Source organism: Poecile atricapillus, chromosome 1 (genome assembly GCF_030490865.1).
Source record: "Poecile atricapillus isolate bPoeAtr1 chromosome 1, bPoeAtr1.hap1, whole genome shotgun sequence".
NCBI classification, from domain to species: domain Eukaryota; kingdom Metazoa; phylum Chordata; class Aves; order Passeriformes; family Paridae; genus Poecile; species Poecile atricapillus.
Window position 1 is genome coordinate 51,449,659 of NC_081249.1, and position 19,993 is coordinate 51,469,651.

General features: G+C 35.0%; 1 protein-coding gene across 7 annotated transcripts in view; it reads left to right on the top strand.

Annotated features, from left to right (window-relative positions):
- DACH1 (dachshund family transcription factor 1) overlaps window positions 1-19,993 on the top strand; it is a 376,911-nt gene that overhangs the window by 308,337 nt on the left and 48,581 nt on the right. For 5 of the 7 annotated variants that reach the window (XM_058848038.1, XM_058848012.1, XM_058848021.1 and 2 more), the window contains 3 exons: window positions 5,139-5,286; window positions 9,517-9,660; window positions 10,128-10,196. In XM_058848038.1, the coding sequence (XP_058704021.1) occupies window positions 5,139-5,286; window positions 9,517-9,660; window positions 10,128-10,196 (361 nt within the window). Of the gene's footprint in view, window positions 1-5,138; window positions 5,287-9,516; window positions 9,661-10,127; window positions 10,197-14,145; window positions 14,213-19,993 lie in introns of all 7 variants that reach the window. The other 2 variants (XM_058848029.1, XM_058848063.1) reach the window with 1 other exon arrangement.

Sequence of the window (19,993 nt, forward strand, 5' to 3'; positions counted from 1 at the left end):
TTGGGAATATATTTTCTTATTTAGATTTATATCTGCACATCTAAAAGAAAGAGAAAATAAAACTTAAATCAAGTAATACGTCTGTTTTTTCACAAAGTGTATTTGTAGATTTCTTCTGGATAAGTGCAGTAGCAGGGAGGATAAAGGGTGGGGGAAAGTGAGTCACAGCAAAATGCTGTTTATATGCTAGTGAGAAGGCTAAAGATGTCTCCATACCCCTCACATAAGTTTACCTTTTTGAGTCATGGCCTGATTATGCCAAAGTACGTTACAGCCACAGCCTTTCATGATGCTACAATATTCTTGGGTAATAGTAACATTTTTTTAAGCTTTTAGAGTCTGAATCTCTAGTGTCCATCAGCTGAATTTCCATTAATATCTAAGAGATTATATAGTTGCACCATGATAGCTGCATTTTTCTATCAAGACTGTATTGTGTTGCAATACTTTTATTGCTAAATATTTTTAAAGAGATACCAAAAATAATTTGCAAGTTTCCCATTGATATTAGTAAAAGCAGTGCATGGTTACAAACTAAATTCCCATCTGAAAACAAAGAAAACTACTGGCTTTCCCCTCTGAAAACAAATAAAACTGCTGTGAGTCTCCTGCACTGTTGTTATCTATGACTAAATACTAAGGGAAAAACACTGCAAACAGTGGATGAGGTAAAAATATCCTAGTAAAAAAATCCCAGTGTTACTTCATGTTATCTTATCTATCTTCTGCTAAAATTCAAGGGAATTATTTTATTTTTCACAGAAAGTATTAATGAAAGTATCATTTATATTTGTGCAATATGCCTTTATCTGTGATGAACTATGCAATCTGAGATATTAAAAATATTGTTTTTCAGGAGTCATCTCTAGACACGTTCTAACTCTGTTGTCTTGCTCACGGTACTTAGTCACTAGTCAGTTATAAATAGCAGATATTCAAAAATTAGCATGTGAAGTTAGCTAGAATTGTATGTATATATGTTTTTTCTAGAGCCTTTCACTAGATACTTTTAATGATGGCAGCATACAAATTATATATTTTTTCCTGATTAAAAAGAGAAGCAATGTTATTCCCAAGTGTTTTCACCATGGATAGCTAATACTGCAGAAAGAAGCCCCTGAGCTGTAACCCCCTGGAAGCCAGGAGTTTTGACTAGGAAAACTTCCAAATGTGCATGCCCTGATTATCTAGTTTCCCTTTTTCACTCAGTGTGGGCAATTGTTGGAAACAAGAATATTATATTCTAGATAGACTATCAAACTAGGTCATTTTGATGTCACATATAAACATATAGTCAACTAAATTCTGTTAGGTGGAACACACACTTAAAGATGCAGCCAGAAAGAGCAGGAGCTTCTATACACCTTCCCCTCCACCCCTTTTAAAGTAGGCAACACATTATTTGCCTACTTTAATTTAAAAACTGTGATGAGTAATACTGGTTTTAAGACTGAGTTGAGGTTTGATATATGTTTAGTTTCTGTAGGATCATGAGGCTGCCTTTATATGATGGTGTTCTCAGATCAGAGAATGGGAAGAAACTCCGATGTCAACTTAGCCTTGTGTTTGGGACAGTTCTAAAGGATTTGTCAGTGAAAAATACTAAAACAAGTACAGTAAACAAATCAGAATGCTCTATAAATGCCCAAGGAATAAAATGTCCATTGTTGACATTACCTTGAAATAAAAATTAAGAGGGACACTGAGAAGAATGGCCTGCCATGCTTAAAGCCAGGTTCCAGATAGAGCCATACTGTATTAAAAACAAATCTGAACCTGAGCATGTTCACTGCAATTATCATTATCCAGCCTCCATAACATCTGACCTTCCCTAAAGAGAAATATTTTCTTTTTGTTAATGTCCTGTGTTGCACTGCATTTCCCATTGTCATTGGCAGCATATTGATTTAATACCAGGTTAGAGGATTAGCCATAGCATATACAAGTTGGACATACTGTATTTTGTATAATCTTCTACAGCTGATCCACTGGGAGAATTAATAGAATTTCATGCAACCCTGAAATTGCTATTCCTGTTCCAAGGGGCACTGATGATTTTTTAGATGTTGAACTTTTTTAGTTTTTCTCAGCCACTTCTGCACTGAATAAAGGGAGGTTTTGAATGTTTCCAGTATTTTTGCATTAGTGCTGTCATTGGCAACAACAGCACTTTTGATATGCATCAGTTTGGCTCTAGTGCAGATTTTTTTTTCACATTGGATGCCTACTGATGTGCACTGATTTAACTTCTAAAAATGAAACTTAATTTTGTGTAGCTTATAAGTAGTCCCTAGTGGATCTTGGCTCCAAAAAGCTAATATTTTTCAGACATAATCAGCAGCAATAGGTAATATATTACCATTAGCTATGTTAGCAAGTATAAAAAAAGAAAAGACTGGGGGAGGAAGAGTGGTGCAGAAACTCAATAGAAAATGTAATAATCTTTTAGCAGCTTTGTACTTTGCAGCAAATCTTAATATAAAATTACACACATCAGTGTTACACTCTAGTGTTATTCTCCATGTTTATTCATAATGATTGTTTCATATTTAAAGAACACCAAAATATTGTGTTTTCTCAGCCAAGGACAATAATAGTTTAATAGTAATTTATTTTAAACTGCTACTGATAATACAACCAATCAACACATTAAGTGATGCCAACATTGGCATCTTGCTAAATAATCTCTAGGCTTTGCACCGAGAGTACATCTTTCAAAGATAAGTCAACGAGAGCAATCAGAGCAGAAAATTAGAATTTGGTATCTTAGAATTAAAATACAGCTAAACTAAAGTTTTAATTGGGGTGATCTAAAAGGGCACTTGATGTAATGATCTCTTTCATTTGTTACTAATTGTTTATTCCTGATGAAGAAGAAACATGTACATGAATGTAGTTGAATTGAGTAAAGATGGCAGATGCTTTAGTGGCTTGATTTCATTGTTAAATAAGATAGATTTTAAGAATTTGGGAAGACAGTGTTTCCAGCTTTAAACTTACTAGACAATGCACTTTTCATCAACAAATATTTTTCATGTAATTTCTCTTGATCTGGTTTATTTAAGATTTGGATGATTCACATGTTCCAGTAAGTAAGTGAATAGGAGGAGATTAAAACACTCTAAGTTTAAACATAAGCCAGAAGCAGGTATTGATAAACAACTGCTACTTCAGTTTCTTACTAATTCAAATACACCAGACACAGGAGAATATGGCCATGGAAAATAAACAGAATTCAAATTAATATTAACTTCTGAAAAATAGATTTTAAACACTTTTCAGATATTTCACACTGTATTTTGCTTTGCATATGTATGTAGAACTTTATAGGTAGATTTCTTTTTCTCTAATAATCATTCAGGTTTAACATTCAAACCAAAATACCTTTGTGATTTATCTATTTTACAACGGCAAAAGAAAACTGATAAAACTTTAAACATTATTTGTGAGGGCATTTGTTGTGTCACCATTGTTGCCATATTTCCAAATGGTTCTATTCTTGTTTAGTGAATACCATTTTGCTGACCATCTGGGCCTTGCAGTCAGGTGTTGAGTTCTTTTAGTTTCTGTGGACTTCAATAGATTGAAGTGTAACAGAGCTGCAGAGCATTAAGCTCTGAACAAGATAAGATTTGAGGCAATGATTTAAGAAGTTTGAGGAGTACTGAAAATAACAGGCTCTGAAAACAGAACTAAAAGAGGAGTTTGAAGGACACAAATTTTACAGCAATCATTGACACTGGGAAGACTAGTGGGAGAAATGTTCAGACTAATACTGACAAAAAAATATTTCTTTCTGTTTCTCAAGTATCATTGTACTTGCTTCTTTTTCCATTCTTCTTTGTGAGATATTTTTTAAAAAATTGTGAAAAAACATGCAATGCAGAATCCAATTCAGAAAGTGTGGTTGAGGGGTGAGGAAGCTTATTTGGGAGAGGGGCATCGTGGTTTTATGTCTGTAGTGCTCAAACCAGGTCTTGAGTGTGACCCTTATATCTGTTAGCTGAATGTTTCCCTAGCAGAGCCATTGGGGAGTACTGTTCTGTCTCTCTTGTTGGCATTGTTTTGCTTCATATCAGTAATTAAATCTCTGTTGGGTCAAATTATATCTATGGTTAAGTTATCAGAAGTCTTGCCTAGGATATAGGAGAGTTAGTTTCATATCCATGGAGGTTCATATATGAATATCCATGCTTAATTATCTACTTTATTATGATAGCTTCAGTAGGAAGGATTCGTGTGTAGACCCAAGAGCCTGATGGCCAGGCTTTTGGGAAAGGGAAAAGGATATTTGCATGTTCATTTATTTCAATTCCATTTCTCCTTATATTTTGATGCCCTGTCTTAGTATCCTAACTATCTACTTAATATTATTAATAATACGCTGTTAGCTGTGCCAGGATAATCCAATTTCCTTGCAAAAGAGGAAGGAAATTTGAAGTTGGAATTCTCAAAAGAATTTAAAAATAATCTGAATTGTTATTTCTTGATACACTAACAACAGAAAGAAAGGTAGAGCTTGTATCAGCCATCTCAGGTCAAGAAATCAAGAGGTGATTGTGTTTTGGTTTTCTGCTGTGAGATAATAGCCATGCACATCAAGGAACAGGCTTGTTAAAACAGAGATGTCTTCCTGCTTTGTGACTGTCCTTTCCTTACTAACCCAATATACTGATAGTCTGGAACCTTAATGATATATGTACATATTTGAAATTAGTAGTTAATAAACAAGGATGAGGAGCAAGATGGAAAGACTTTAATTTTTTAAATTTTACCTAATTTCCACTGGCTTGAGTTGGACTAGAGATTGAATTCTGTGTATGATGTGACTGTGAGATTGCCAGTTTTTCTTAAGAGAAGTAAACCTATTCCTGTATATTTTTCACATGAGTTATATGCACAGTCAGAGGTAAGTTAGCATTTTCTAAAAAACCTGACTCTCAGCTTTTTACAGATTTCTGTCCACCTGTCAAAAAGTTAATTCCAGTTAAAAATTGCTATTGTTAATAGGTAACTTTGATCCTGTGACAGAATTATTATATTTCTAAAATATCATATCACTATCAAGGAAAAATAACAGTAGTTATTATGTCAACTGTTCTAACATTCTCCAAATATCCAACTTTATCTCTGAACAGGGTCTACTAAAGGTTGCTATAGACAATGCCAGAGCTCAAGAGAAACAGGTCCAACTGGAAAAAACAGAGCTGAAGATGGAGCTCTTCAGGGAACGAGAACTGAGGGAAACACTTGAAAAACAGTTGGCTGTGGAGCAGAAGAACAGAGGTATCTTGATTAAGCAGATATAAACACCTTGTAATTTATTTCCTTAGGAAAAAATTTTCTATCAAACACCTGTGTTTTATCAAAAAATCATGTTTTTTAAATCATGTTGGTTCTCAGCTGACTGCAATGAAGGATGTTTTATAACCTGCCTAATTTTGTATAGGATCTTCATGAGACTTGGAGCAAGGACCCTCCTTTTTTTTCAACATTTTTCTTCTCTCAGTAATACAAAAGCAATTATGAATACCTTATGTGCTATAACAGACCTTTGCAGGTTGTGATCATTAGGAAAAGGAATAGCTACTTAATGCAAAGACAATTTGTACCAAATTTAAGAATATGCAAGTTTTTAGGAACTCTGCTATGTTCTTGTAGTGCATATTTGGGCAAACCATATTTATTATTCATACATAATAAATATAAAGATAGTGATAATATATGAGCTCTTTATAATGCATTGTAGATAAAATACGTTTGTAGAAGTAACAGTGAAGGTTCTTGAAGCAGAAGCATTAGTAGCATTTGTAGCATTAACATCAGCCCTCTGTAAAGCCTGTACATATTAGAGATTTTAAAATAATTACATTGATAGTGAAGGTGAGGCAGTTTGAAGTGACTTGCATTAACTATTTGCATTTAAGAGCATGTTTCTATCTATATGTGCTCATTGCTCCGTCTCTATGTGTCACCCTTTAATAGTGCCTGATTACTTTGCAAGGACAGCCTCTGATACTCCCTTACTGTTTAACTCAGACCATGACAAGTCAGATGTGTATTTTTTCAGGGCTAGAGTTACAACTCTCTTCTTGTCCAGTTTAATTTTCCGGTAACCACCTAAACAGAGAATTCAAGAATGATTGGATTCACAACTAATGTCATGTCTTTAACTAACATGCTAGCAGTAAGTATGCAATGTAATCCTGCTTCATGCCTTGACCCATTAAAGGGTAGGACTATCACATCATTAATTACCCATTTTTAACTTCTGAGAATATATTTTGAAAGACAATTGCTGTTAACAATTATTACACCTGTGCAATGAATCATCCCTTTGTACACAACTGGTCCATTCTGCTCAATCCAATTGTATTACTTACACTTTTAAATGAATTTGGTAAAACCATAAAGAAATGTGGTTAGTCTTCACATCTTTCTCACAACTGCTCAAATGAATGTTCCTTTTCAGAGTTGTACAATTACATGCAAAACAGAAAAGGTTTGGCGGGGGGAACCCATCTGAACTGACTTTAGTTTCACCATCTACAAATTAAGCATCTCGCATTAATGAATAGAAGTTTGCTTTCTGGACAATAACAAAAGAAACTTGTAGAGCCTGTTCTCAAATCCGTAGGTGGGGTCAATTTCTCTGTGAAGACTTTTCTCTTCCCTTTACCTCTGAAGGTCACCTGGTTGACCAGGCTGTGCTAGATATTTGTTTTGAAAAGATAAAATTAAACAAAATGAATTTCACTCAAAGCTGTATATCAGAAAAAAAACATAGGATAGTCTCTCTTTTAGTTCAGGTTACTGAAATAATTTACAATATTATTTTTAGCATGATGCATTACCTGCTTTTGTATTTGCACCCCTCTAATGACAATCTTGCACTGGGAAAACAGTCAAAGAGGAATGGATTTGAATTGTTAATGGTAGTATGCAGCAAATCAAATATAATGAGGTTGACTATCTCTGCTAGTAGATACTTCTGTATAAAAGAAAGAAAAGTTTGGATTATTCTTTCAAATAAACAGATCAGACTGAGAGAGAAAAAATAAGGCCAGGTTCTAATTATTTTGGAAATTTACTCTTCAATTAAAGGCAGAAGAATACATAGGAGCCTTTACCTGCTATTAGTTTTTTTCAGATAGCAAGTGTCATGTCTTAAAAAAAGTTTCATATGTCTTAATGGAAGCTTGAGCAAGAAGGGAGAAATGTACCAGGTTCCCTGCTAAGAGATACCATAAGAAAATACTGAAAAACACTTAAAAGCTACAGCATATAAACACAAGCCACTGTGTCACATACAGGTCAAATCCTTTATGTGAAGGGGATCTTCAGCATTAGGCAAAATCTATCTTTTGCTCATCATGTTAATACAAGTCAAATATAATTCTCTTTAGTGGGTATAGATAAGTATTTTTGTCTTTTTTTATGGAGCGTTGGATTCACGGCTGTTACTGTATGTTCTACAGAGCTGCTTATTTACTGTACTGTTTCCTTCCTTCTTTTTAAATTTTCCAATTAGCGATTCCTAAGGCTGTAGGATGTGTCTCATCAACTGGTGAAAGTAGGATAATATCTCTTTTGTGAGCAGCTACACAGTAAGGGTTTGCTAATTCTGGCTCTAACTGCTGTAGTCACATCTACAATGTGTCAGCCATGATGACATTTTAATTCAGAAAGCAACATATGTTTCCTTCTCATTTATTGCAATCACTTTCAAAGTACTTATAATGAAAACATTAAAACCATGCAATGATTCAAAATGTATTTAGTTTAGCCTTTGTATAGATGCTAGATGTTCTTTGATAGTATGAGCTAATTAGCCTGTAAAGTAGTTGGTGTTGTACAAAATGAGAAAGAACCAAAATTCCAAAGTCTTGGATGTAAATTATGTAGTTGTTCTGACTACAGGATATGTGCTTATGTTAATTTTGTGCCTGAACAGTTCTGTATAGCGGTGCAAAATATACAAGATCATCTAAAAGGTGGTTCTTCTTAGCATATAAATTAAAGAGCAATAACAATGACAGCTCCCTTTAAAAGTTTCATTATTTGCATTTTGTGAAAGATTCCACCATCGCAGTCTACTGTCCCTGGGGAGTATGAACTGGTGGAAGTATATTTCTGTATTTTCCAGCATTCATTCCTAGGCATATACCAGAGGTTGTTTTGCAGTGAGATACAGGGCTAGATAGATCTTGATATGCAAACCTAACAGGTCCTAGCATCTGTGTATGGTAAGGATAATTCTTTTGGTGCTTATAAAGAATTCTTTAGGGAGGAGTTTACTAGATAATTTTTTAGTTAGTGTCAAAATAACAGAATCTTCTGGAAGGGATTATGCAGGAAGGTCTTAGGACAGAAAGCTTTTTACATGAACATTCATGAAAACCATAAATGTGCTATTTAAGAACAGTTGGCATGGGGAGGGGGAGATAATGCTATGCTTTACAACTTTACATGATTGATTCAGAGGCCCACTTCATTTTATTGGTTGACATTACCCTTTTCCATCAGGAGCACAACTTGTAATATGTTCCTCTAGTTAGGGATCCTGCAAGTCTTAGCATTTTGGTTGTAAGTCACTGGTAACATAGTAAAGAAAATTGTGATAGAGTGAAGATGAATACTGGACTTGCCATCCTTTTCCTACAGAGTTTAAGTGGAAGAGATTCAAGGAAACATTTTTTCTAAATAAAGACTTTGTATATTGAATTTCAAAATGCTCATTTCTTTGCTAATATTTCCCCTCATATTTAACAAAGCACAGTAATATTTACTTGACTGGAGGATCCAGCACCATAAAGGATTTGCTGTGAGTTCTTCAGGGTTAGATGGCTGATGGGACAGGCACCAACAGAAAGCAAAAAAGAGAAAAGGGAAAGACAAAAGGGGAAATGTGGGAAAGAAGTAAATATGGGGAAGAGACAAGGCACCAAGAGGTCAGATGGTTTGCAGGAAGCAGAGCTTAAAGGGAAGTTAGAAGTCTCAGGGCCTTTCCCCAAGAAATGAGAACCAGAGCAGGGTGGGGGCTGCCCAGGACCCAGGCTGACAGATCCCCCTCTTATGTGATAGAAGCTGCAGGGAGGCAAAAACCTCATCACTATGTGTCTATTTTCTGTGCTATGGGAAATAGAAATGGTGAAATTAATTCTGAAAACCCCCTCACCTCCAGAGAAAGGGGCTTATCTACGTCAGATGATTCAAAAAGCACATTCCATTGCTAGTTTCTGAGGTTTTCTGATTCAGAAATTCACAGATTCTCAGCTGTTTATTTAAAAAAAACCAAAAAAGTCATTGCTTGATACCACATATAGTTTTACATATAGAACAGTACCTTTTAGATTATTCCAAGGTGATTCCAACAAATTTCAAGTAATTTTAATGGTTATTGTGTAATTAATCAGTTTATATGAACATAGCATTTCTCAGGACCCTTGATAGGTCATTGTGCAGCCAAGTTTCAGATCCAAACTGGAGTACACTGATGTTGTTTTCTTTTCACAGCAATAATTCAGAAAAGGCTAAAGAAGGAAAAGAAGGCAAAGAGGAAATTGCAGGAAGCACTTGAATTTGAGACTAAACGACGAGAGCAAGCAGAACAAACACTGAAACAGGCAGCTTCAACAGATAGTCTCAGGGTCCTAAATGGTAAGAAGCCAGTTTTTGCCTCTGTGTCATTAACTTTCAATTTAAGTGCCAAAAGAATCTTGTTATATTGAAAATTTATAACATGATGGAAAGGGAAAAAAAAGAAAATCTCTTTTATTTCCTTCATTCAAGTCATACCTCTCTCTTTATTGCTTTGTTACTTTATATAGTAGGTGCAAATAAAGTCACTGGAGAGAATGTTCAAACTAGGACAATTTTATATTATTAGCTTGAGAAGTCAATTTTTTTCTTCCTTTTTCTCTCCCCACATTTATGCTTGAGAAATCTATTGCTCATTAATCTTCCCAGTCTAACAAAAAATTGTCCTGGCCTCCAGTCATTGTTCAACATTAAAAACACTGACAAAGGTTGATTGTATTGTAATTCAGCATTGGAGTAACAGGTTGTAAAAAGGGCTATAAGAATCAAATGAAATATGTGTCAGTCTTACCTTTCTATGTTTCTAGACTCTCTGACCCCAGAGATAGAAGCTGACCGCAGCGGGGGCAGAACAGATGCTGAAAGGACAATACAAGGTAGGAATTTGCAAAAGGCTATAAATCTAGATCTTGCTATATGAGTTTTTCCTCAGCTTTAGACTGCTATTCAAGCATGTAGCCTACCATCTGGGCCACATCAAAACAAGTTCAAACAAGGTCAAGTTCATCTTGCTTGTTTATAAGAGAGAATACATTCTGTACGGATAGATTTTCTTTAAATTAATAGGTCATTTCTGTTTATACAGAGCAATTAAAGAAGAATAATTAACTTGAAACAATATTGGGTTGAATCTCAGACATGCTGAATGCAGTTTTTGTGAATATGTGTAGTTTGATTAGAGTTAATAACATTTTTAAAGGTGTATTTGAAACATCTTGAGCCTTTTAACTTTACAAATGGCTAAACCTAATGGGTAACATTCAAGGCATGATGAGAATTTCTTAGCTAATAGTCAGTAGCAGTTACTGAAAGGTGTGTTTCAATAAGCTACTCTGAGCATTAACAATAAATAAGCTGTTTATTCTCATCTTGGATTTTTCATTTACCACATCCCATTATTTACCTTTTAACAAAACAAATCTGCTGAGTAAATTTATACATGAAATACTAAAGAGAGCCATATTACTTCCCTGGTGAATCTAAATGTACATATACATTGCAAACATCAAGATATTAGTAAAGAGCAAATTTTGAAGATAGTATTTATATTATAATATCTATTCTTATCAACAGGCTAAATCTACCTACATGAATATTAAGCAATAAAAATAGCAATTGTTTTCAATGGTAAATGAAGGTGCATTTTTCAGAGACCAGCCTAAAAGGATTAGCTCCAGTAATCAAACTCAATTGCCTTTATTTTGCATTTTGAAGTCAATCATCCTAACAGTATCATTTGACATCTTCTGTGTGTTATTTAATCACATTTTCTAACTTGCAAGGAGTTGTTACTTGTGTGCCACAAGGAGGCTGTAACAACAATAAAAAAGTCAAGAAGCTTTTAACGGGTTGAACATATAAACAAATATCAAAAATGCAGAAAGTTCTTATGAAAGACAAACACACAAATATATAAACAAAGACATTTAAAGCAAGTAATATCTGCAAAGTCAATAACACAGAAGTTGGAATATGCCAGATTAAATGTTGCCTGGGAAGTGAATACATGTTATGAGGTCTTTTACCCCAGAATCCTGCCTTCCTTCCTGTAAAACTTATATGTTATTCAAAGCACCATTTGATAGAATTCATTTGGTAAGAATGCAGCCATTATTTTATTTTGTTATAATTCAGACATTTTTTTACCTCTTTTGATGCTATAACAGACTTTTAATTTCTTGGGAGACCATGCTGCTGCACTGGTTGCTGCAGTACTTGCAGTCATTGCAAACATTAATTGCTCCATCTTCAGACCATTCTTGCAAGGAAATGAAATTTGGAGTATTCCAGTTTGATAGCTGGGAAACAGAGTCAAATACAGATTACGATGACATATTGCTTAACTGTCAAGAATCAAGGACCTAATTTTTCAGGATAATTTGCATTTTTGGCAGAAGCATTCAGGTGTAATCAAATCACTGTTCCTGTTGAATTCAGTCTTGCTCATAGGCTGAAATATCAAGTTGGATATTTAAAATATGAGTAACACAAATTTGAAAGCATGTATTCTAAAGGATTTTTCCCAAACTATATAGGACCAGCACTTCAGCTTTTGAACAATGATTATGCATTCTTTCCCAGATAGCCTCTGCTCATTTAATATATTTCCATTTTTGCAATAAGTGAAATCAAGGATTTGCAGGAGACATTCTCAGTAATGACTTTTCCTTGATTCATCTGTCCAAGGTCATGCACATTAAAAACAAAATTAAAATCCACAGATGATTATTTAATTCAAGACTGGACCATGATATTTTCTGATTGTGATATTAAATCATATTGCAAAGGCAAAATTAAGGCAACCTTAATTCTGACATTTCCTGTATCTACTTTGCACTCTCAACATATAACTAAAGCAGAGGGTTTTTAAGGAAGAGGAAAGAAGATGCAAGAAATACAGTTCTCATGTCTTACAGTTTAATGTATTCAGCTCAGTCATCATACAGTAGTTCAGAACTTTTAGATCTACTGCAATTTGTAACCCTACAGCTCAAGGAGGGTTCCTAACTGTAGGAACATATTGTCAGTGTAAATCAGTCATTACAGGGTGACAGGCTTCAAAAATAGGTCAAGAAACAGTTAATAGCAGGCAAGTCATGCCAAATGTCAGGACTCTTTGTGTTCATTTGCAATATTGGAAGGAGGATTTCCTTTCACAGTAAACTCCCTTTTCTCTGTGTCCCCCTTGCTATGTGTCCCTTTGTATCTATCCCAGTTCCTTCTTTGGTCCTCCTCCTCCCTCCAATCCCATCTTTTGTCAATTGCTAATCTGACTATTTTCCTTGCTCTACATTACATTGCTCTTCTTTTTTCCCAACTTCACATTCTTCCAGCATTCACTTCTGAACTTAGTTTCATGCCACTCTGTTTATTTCCTTAATTACAAACTCTTTCTCTCCGTGACCCCCAGCCCCCTGGCTCTGTCTGACCTTTCCTGTTGCCTCCTCTCCTTTCCCAGTTGTTGTAAGAGCTGCACTGACGTTCCCTGTGACCAGCCTTCCCTGTTGCAAACCACATCTCCATCCCTAGTGTTTTCTTCCCCCGTCTCCCCGGTCAGCCTCATGTTCCCTACTGGTTTCAGTTCATTGCTGTTTCTTTTTGTATACCTGCCTGGAAATCAGGGACAGAAGCACTGAGAGGATTCAGTTCCAATTTCAGTATTTAGCATGACAATTGTAGGCAGGAGGGAGGAGAAAGAATTGCAGAGCCACTTCATTCCTGCAGCACAGGAGCAAAAAGTGCACACTCAGTACAGATGAGGCCCTTTACCTGCAAAACTCTACAAAAGCTTTCCAATAGTTGAAACATTTCCTAGTACTTTCTTGGATTTTGTTTGGGGCAACAAAGACCATATTATCACAATTATACAAATTTCAATTGTGTCCTTACATTTTATTTGTAAATGATATTTTGTATACTTTGGTATGCACTACAGAGGAAATTATATTCTATTATTCTATATACAGTATATTCCTTAATTAAAAATCTAATAATATAATACCACCTCTTGCATCTTGCAGAGTCTGGGAAAAAATACTTTCTAGGGAATTACTTTCTTATTCCTCTCAAAAATATATCTGTGTCTTAGTATCTAAGCATGCCTGGGGTAATAGTCTTTTTAACCACAATCATTTTTCAATTTACTGTGTTGAGCATGCTATGTAGTTCTATAACTAAGCAAACAAAGGTAGGAAAGCTGTAGTGCTCTGTAGGGAAGTGATGTAATTGAAATAAAAAGTGTAATTTCAGCATTTAAGAAAATATTATGCAAGAAAATCATAATTAAAACTAAAGATTTTGTTTACTATTTATTATTAATAAATGGATACTTGTCAACTTGAAGTTATATCTAATGTTGCTATTTTTAAGTATCACTTTGAAGAGTAAGGAATAGAACAAATTTAAGCATAGAAGATAATTGCATTTGTCAATAAAGGGGTATGTTCTGTTCTATTTTTTCATCGCGTAGCACTCATTTAGATTCACTTTTAGTGCATGTGAAGTCTTGTAAAATGGGAGCAATAATAAAAAGGAATTTGAATACAAGACTATAAAAAGAATCAATGCAGGGTATTTTAGGATTGTGTTTGAGTTTTTTAAATACTGAGTAGATAACAGTTTGCTGTAATATCCATAAAATGTTGACAAATAACCATAATAAATAATTCAAATTTGGGTCTCAGATGTACTTATGTATTTTTTTGAGCGATAGAAAGAGATACTAAGCTGCTAGGAACTGGTGAAGACACTGGTTTGAAATGTTTTCTTTGCTTCTGTTTTAAATAATAATAAAGCAGATTATCCTCTTCTCCATACATATTGTAGGTTCACTAGATGCCTATGCCTAGCTCCCAATCCGGTTTCCCAAGACCCCCTCATCCCACACAAAAAGGTACCATACAAAGATAATGTTTGACTTTTATATACTGTTTTGTTAAGAGACCTCTTACTAAGCACTAGAACAATGACATTTACTGCCGCTTTTACTTCCTTATTTCCATTGATTTTTTTCTTTCTCCATCTGGTTACTTACCATGTATTTGCCTGCCTACATTATTACATTTTCTTTTCGTCTATATATCCCACATTCCCAATTTTTATCTCCCAGTAGTTTCCCTCCCAAGTCCTGTACCTTCATTTTCATTCTATTTAAACAGCAGTTGCTTTTCACATTATCTAAAATCCTCTTAAAGTATTCTAGTTCTACACCATCTTCACCATTGACCATTCTTTCCTTGTCATGTTTCTGTCATGTGTTCCTTTCCCATATTGCTCACAAATGATTTTGTGCTTTTGTCCCAAAGCTATCCTGGTAAGAAGAGGAAGATTAATCAAATTTTCCCTCTTTCATGCTGCTATTTTTTTTTTCTTTTCCATTTATTTCAAACTTACTAGCAATTGCCTCAGATTGTACCTTTTTCTGCTTTCTTCAAAAAAATTTCCAACTTCTGCATGCCATCATTCTAGCTGCTCCTGAAATCAGCTCCATCATTTTCTTCTCTGTCTTCTTACCCTGCTCAGTTCTCTGAATTCTCAGGTCTATCAGGTTTTTTACCCCAAGTGTTTGGTTTTGTTTGCACGAGGCCCTTTGCATTTTCTGTGTTCTCAAAGTTCTTCCATCCCGCTCACTCTCAATCAGTTTTTTCCTCAGCCATTCATTCTCCTCTAGCAGAAGATTTATCCTCCTTGTCCATTGGTCAATTTTTCACATCCCAGTTCCTTATTCTGCTGCAAATGTTACATTTTTTATTTCAGCACATTATCAGCCTTTCTCCAGATGTGTCTGTTATCTACTCTCCCTGTCCCTTGGCAAAATGAACTTACCCTTTCTAAGCCCTTTCCCATCAAGATCTTCTCTTTGGTTTTTCACCTCTTCTCTAGGCTCATATAAAAAATTCAGTGAAGTGTAATGCTAAGTGGCTTCAGATTATACCTTCCTAGGTTAAAAAGAAGACCCTCTCAACTACCGTGCACACAAAACCTTCCAGGGCCATCTGTCTTTTTTCCCTCCTAGAAAGGACAAGGCAGGAAATAGACATATTTGAAGGCTACCGAACAAGAGCAAGAAAGAAATTATGATTTAAATTTTCCCATTGCAAGTGTGCATTTTGCTGCCCAAATATTAAGGGAAAGCTGCCTTGCAGTTGCTCTCCACATTAATAAAAATCACTTTTATACAGCTTTAGTCATTTGCCCTTAAACCTAACCTAAATTGTTTTTGCATTGGTTTGAAATTTGTTTAATCTATTTTTGAACAAGCAAAATCCACATAATAATTTCAGCAACTGATAGTCCTTGATTCTTTCTTGTTATATTTGTTTGAAAAAAGAGTATTTGAAGGACTTCCACAATGAAATGGAACTTTTGGTGGTTATGTTATGCTACTGCACACGGTTCTATTTCTGATATATAAATCTTGGACAAAAGTGTGTGGAAGTATGTGATGATATTTTTTATGAGATAAAAAACTTTATTGGAAAAGGCCATTATCAAGGCTGTGAAGTCAAGCATTCCAAAATTAGGAAATGGTAAGAGTTAAGATTGTCTTCCGCACCTTTGTTCAACTGTCTTTGTGTATGTGTCATGATACAATCTTTAATTATATGATTAGATACTGTATTTTTCACAGTATCTTGTCTCATTCAGTACAGGGGACAAAAATATAGGTGAATAAAGGGATATCTATCCAATATCTTCTTCATCTTCAGTGGTCAGTGTGTCTTCTAATGCTTTATATAATACTTGGTTTATATATAATATTTCCATAATTAGACATCATGCATTACAGAAAAGTTTTAAATTATTATCTAAATTTCTTCCATATATTAAATCTTAATTTTGTCATGTCCTAACAGCTGAGGGCTTTGCATCACTAATGTCCTAGGTGACCATTCCCTTTGTCTTCTTAGCAAGTGAAATACAGAGTCAGAAGTTTCACTGTCAGACAGCATCTGAAAACCATATGGAACTGAATCCTAAGATTCACAGTGATAAAGCTAACCAAGCAACTGATAAACTGTAATATCCTAATATGAGCAATGTGGCCTGAGGAATGACCATTTTGCTATGGCAGTTTTTCAGATACTTGCTGAGATTAAAGAAAATCATGGGACACATTTCGTACTCTTGGGCAGAGAGTCTTCCTTTCATTTTTCTTGCAACCTGTAGCACCTCTTAACAGTGTTTCCATCAAGCTTTCTTTTTCTTGGTTCTCCCTCTTTCCTGGGTTTTCTATCAATCTTAATAACAACTTTCAAGTTTTCTAATTTCTTTCTTGACCCTTTTTTCCTCACACCTTTCAGTGCATTTCTTTTTATATCCAGTCATAATTGCAGACCCTAAAATTTTGACTTCTTCAGCCTTGTTAATCAAGATCTGTATGTCTTCAGACACTGACTCATAACATTCTATCTGTATGCCACTTAGTCACTGATTTTTCCCTCTAAGAAACTTCATATTTCTCTCTAAGAAACCTCATGTGACTTTACCTGACCTTCTTGCCCTATCTGTATTCTGTCTCCCCTCTTTCCTTCTATTCTCAATCACTTGTCAACAGACAAGGTTCTGTTCTTGTCTATTAATGCAAATAATTCAGTCCCCCAACTTCAGTCTCAGTTATTGTCAGCCAATCATTTTAGTACTTTATTTCAGTGTCTTTATTTCACAGTGCCCTGGTTTCTGTGTTCCTGTGTATGTATTTAGCCAATCTCAGTCACCCCCCAGTCACATTTTCTGTCCTTATTTCCAATTCCGATCACATCAGACTTCTTGTCCTAATTTCTATAAATCTTGAGTATTTTTATGAGTTCATGTTTGTAGACTTAGAGAAGATTACTGTTGGCTGCTAATCATAGATAGGATACATTTTCCAGTGCAGGGCTTCTCTCAAATTAACTAATGATTTTTTAAAAATAGTTTTCAATAACAATATCAATGACAGAACATTTGTTTCTTTTCTAGGGACATCAGTGTTCTTTGCAGCACATTTAACTAGGATGTCTTCTCTTTAGTCTTTTCTTCATTTATTTTCTGCATGATATTGACTGTGATGACCAGTGCTAAGTACATTTCTTTTATCTGTAGAGTCCTTTCAATAATTGCATCCTTCTTGTAGAGCTTCTATCTCCTATCTCTGTATTTCTGCCTTTTCCTTTCCCTTTATCAAAAGAAGTTTCATTTACATCCATAGCTGCCTGAAGACGAGGTCATCCATCTGTATAATGCCATGTAAAACAATGGCCATATGTTCTCTAAAGTACTAATTGATTAAACCTAAGAAAAGCACCTGATTCTTTATACATTTTAACAAGATTTTTCTTGCCTTTTTTTTTTTTTCTTATTAAAACTTTTGGAGCTGCTAAATATCTTTTTATGTATACCAACTTGTAAATTCTGCATTTTTATTCAATTGAAACTTGGTCATCAGTTATTCTGGTTTTATCACCACGTAGTAAGTACTATGGATTTGTTGTTACTCATTTATTATTGCATGGGACTTCTAGCAGAAAGGTGCTTAGGTTTAGTATAGAGTCAGAAGTCTCAAATGAGTGTATCAGGTCATTTGCAGAATGAAAATACATTTTAATTTTCCCATGTGACATTCCATCTTCTCTGTTGACCCATTTCAACACTGTTTCAGCTTCCCCTCTGTTGTTGCTTTCTCATTTTCCTTCCACCTCTGTTTCACCTCCTCCCCTGCCAAGTACTACTTCTGAATATCCCAAATATTTCTTAATATGCCACTTCCTTAACCTGCAAGGCAATGTGTGTGTGTGTGTGTGTGTGTGTGTGTGTGTGTATGATCTGGAGCCATGTGGCTGCTGGTTGACCAGGTGGCTGACTAGGAGGCACATGCATTCTGAGGGATCAGTGACAAGCCAGGAGATATACATTTTCTGCTGGACATCTTGTTGCTGCCTCTTGGCAGCTGGGCAAATCAAACAGTACATGATGCTTCTCAGCAGCTGAAGGGCCAAACAAATGGTTTCTCAAACTGCAAGAGACCCACGGGCCACCTGTTGTGCAGGCCCGCTATAAAGGTTGAACATTTCAGCAGGGAAAAGAAGTCAGGAGCTGGAAACAAAGCTGTCAGAAGCCTGGAAGGCAAAGGGATTTTTTTTTCTAGATATGTTGAATAACTGCCCAAGGAAACATCTGCTACTTAGCCAGGCTGTTTATGGAAACAAACAGCTGACTATTCTAGACCCATAGAAATATAAAAAGGTTCTGTGAAGCAGCAATGAGAAAATAGTGGACTGACTTGTTTGGATATGAACATTTCTGCAATTTTTAGGCCACTTAGCCTGTTATTTCATTCGGCCAGATTAAAAAAAAAACAAAAACAAAAAGAACCTGAAAAAAACCAAACATATAAAAAAAACACTAAAAAAACAACAACAAAAAAAAACCACCAAAAGAACCAAACAAAGAATCATTTCCATTTAATTTGTCAGTAAAAATTACTTTATTCAGTTTAGGAGTCAAGAAGCACTTGAAGGTCTGCCAATGTGAAATAACATGTCTTCTGAAAATGTGACTTTCAGCAATCTGACAGATAGATTTTGCATTTTTCTTTTTACCTGTCTGATTTTCAGCTTTCTTCCTAAAGTTTTTCAACTTTTAAGGTTTCCAAAGATCAGTAAGACATTTAGTTTCAGTCACTACAGTATTGGTTAACTGCAGGCATAAGATCAGACTGTCTCCTGTAATGTGACTGTTCTCCTTTGGGTTATTCTAGAACCTCTCTAGGTAAGAGTAGTGATTTGAGCTAACAAACCTATGGAAAAAATGACAGAATGGAGCAAAGCCATTGTAGTGGCCCACTGGGGAGTTATATCTGCTGGTTTGTTATTGATCCTTCTCTGCATGCCAGAGTTTGTCAAACAAATTGATGCATTTGTGAAAACGTATGCACATGCACTGTTCAATTACAGAAGCTAAAGGATAGTGTGTTTTCTGCATTGTTCTTCTCTTTTGTCTTTCTTATGCTCAAAAGAAAGTTTATTTTCAAACCTAGTGATGGTCTTAAGGGTGAGACACTGTTAGACTATTAGTGTCTAACCCTCAGTGACAATCAGTGGAGCTCCCTTACTAACTCTTTTTGGATAGTCTACCTACTTTATTTTTGGTCAGTCTTCATAAAATATTTGCTGGTTCAACACTGTTCTTATTTGCAGTAACATAATGCTTCATTTTCCTTCTGATTAGTGCCTTAAACTTCAGCTGATTTTTGACTTCACTGTGTAACACCTTGTATTAATGTCAGGGTCATGCACTTATTATTCATGTGAACAGTGCTATTCACTTCAATGAAATTATATACATAATAATAAATAACAACATTAATCTGTGTGTACCACCTTGAATTTCATTACTGTTGCAGAAGATATATCTCTGAAAATAGGTTCTCTTAATTTTTATACATTTTAGAAAGAGCTTGGCTCTCTCTATGCACACTAATTTAAATATTTTATTTTATTTCTCCTAAACCCTTACTAGTTTTACGAGCTCACAAGTTTTCAAGACTTGATTTACTGATTTTTCTGGCTTGACAGACTGTACAATGTAGTTTAGCTTTTAAAACTAGATTCTATAGCAGACATTTAAAATGTCTCTTGCTAGTTCATCTGTCTTTTACTGTTGATACTGAAATACTCAATGAGGAAACAGACGT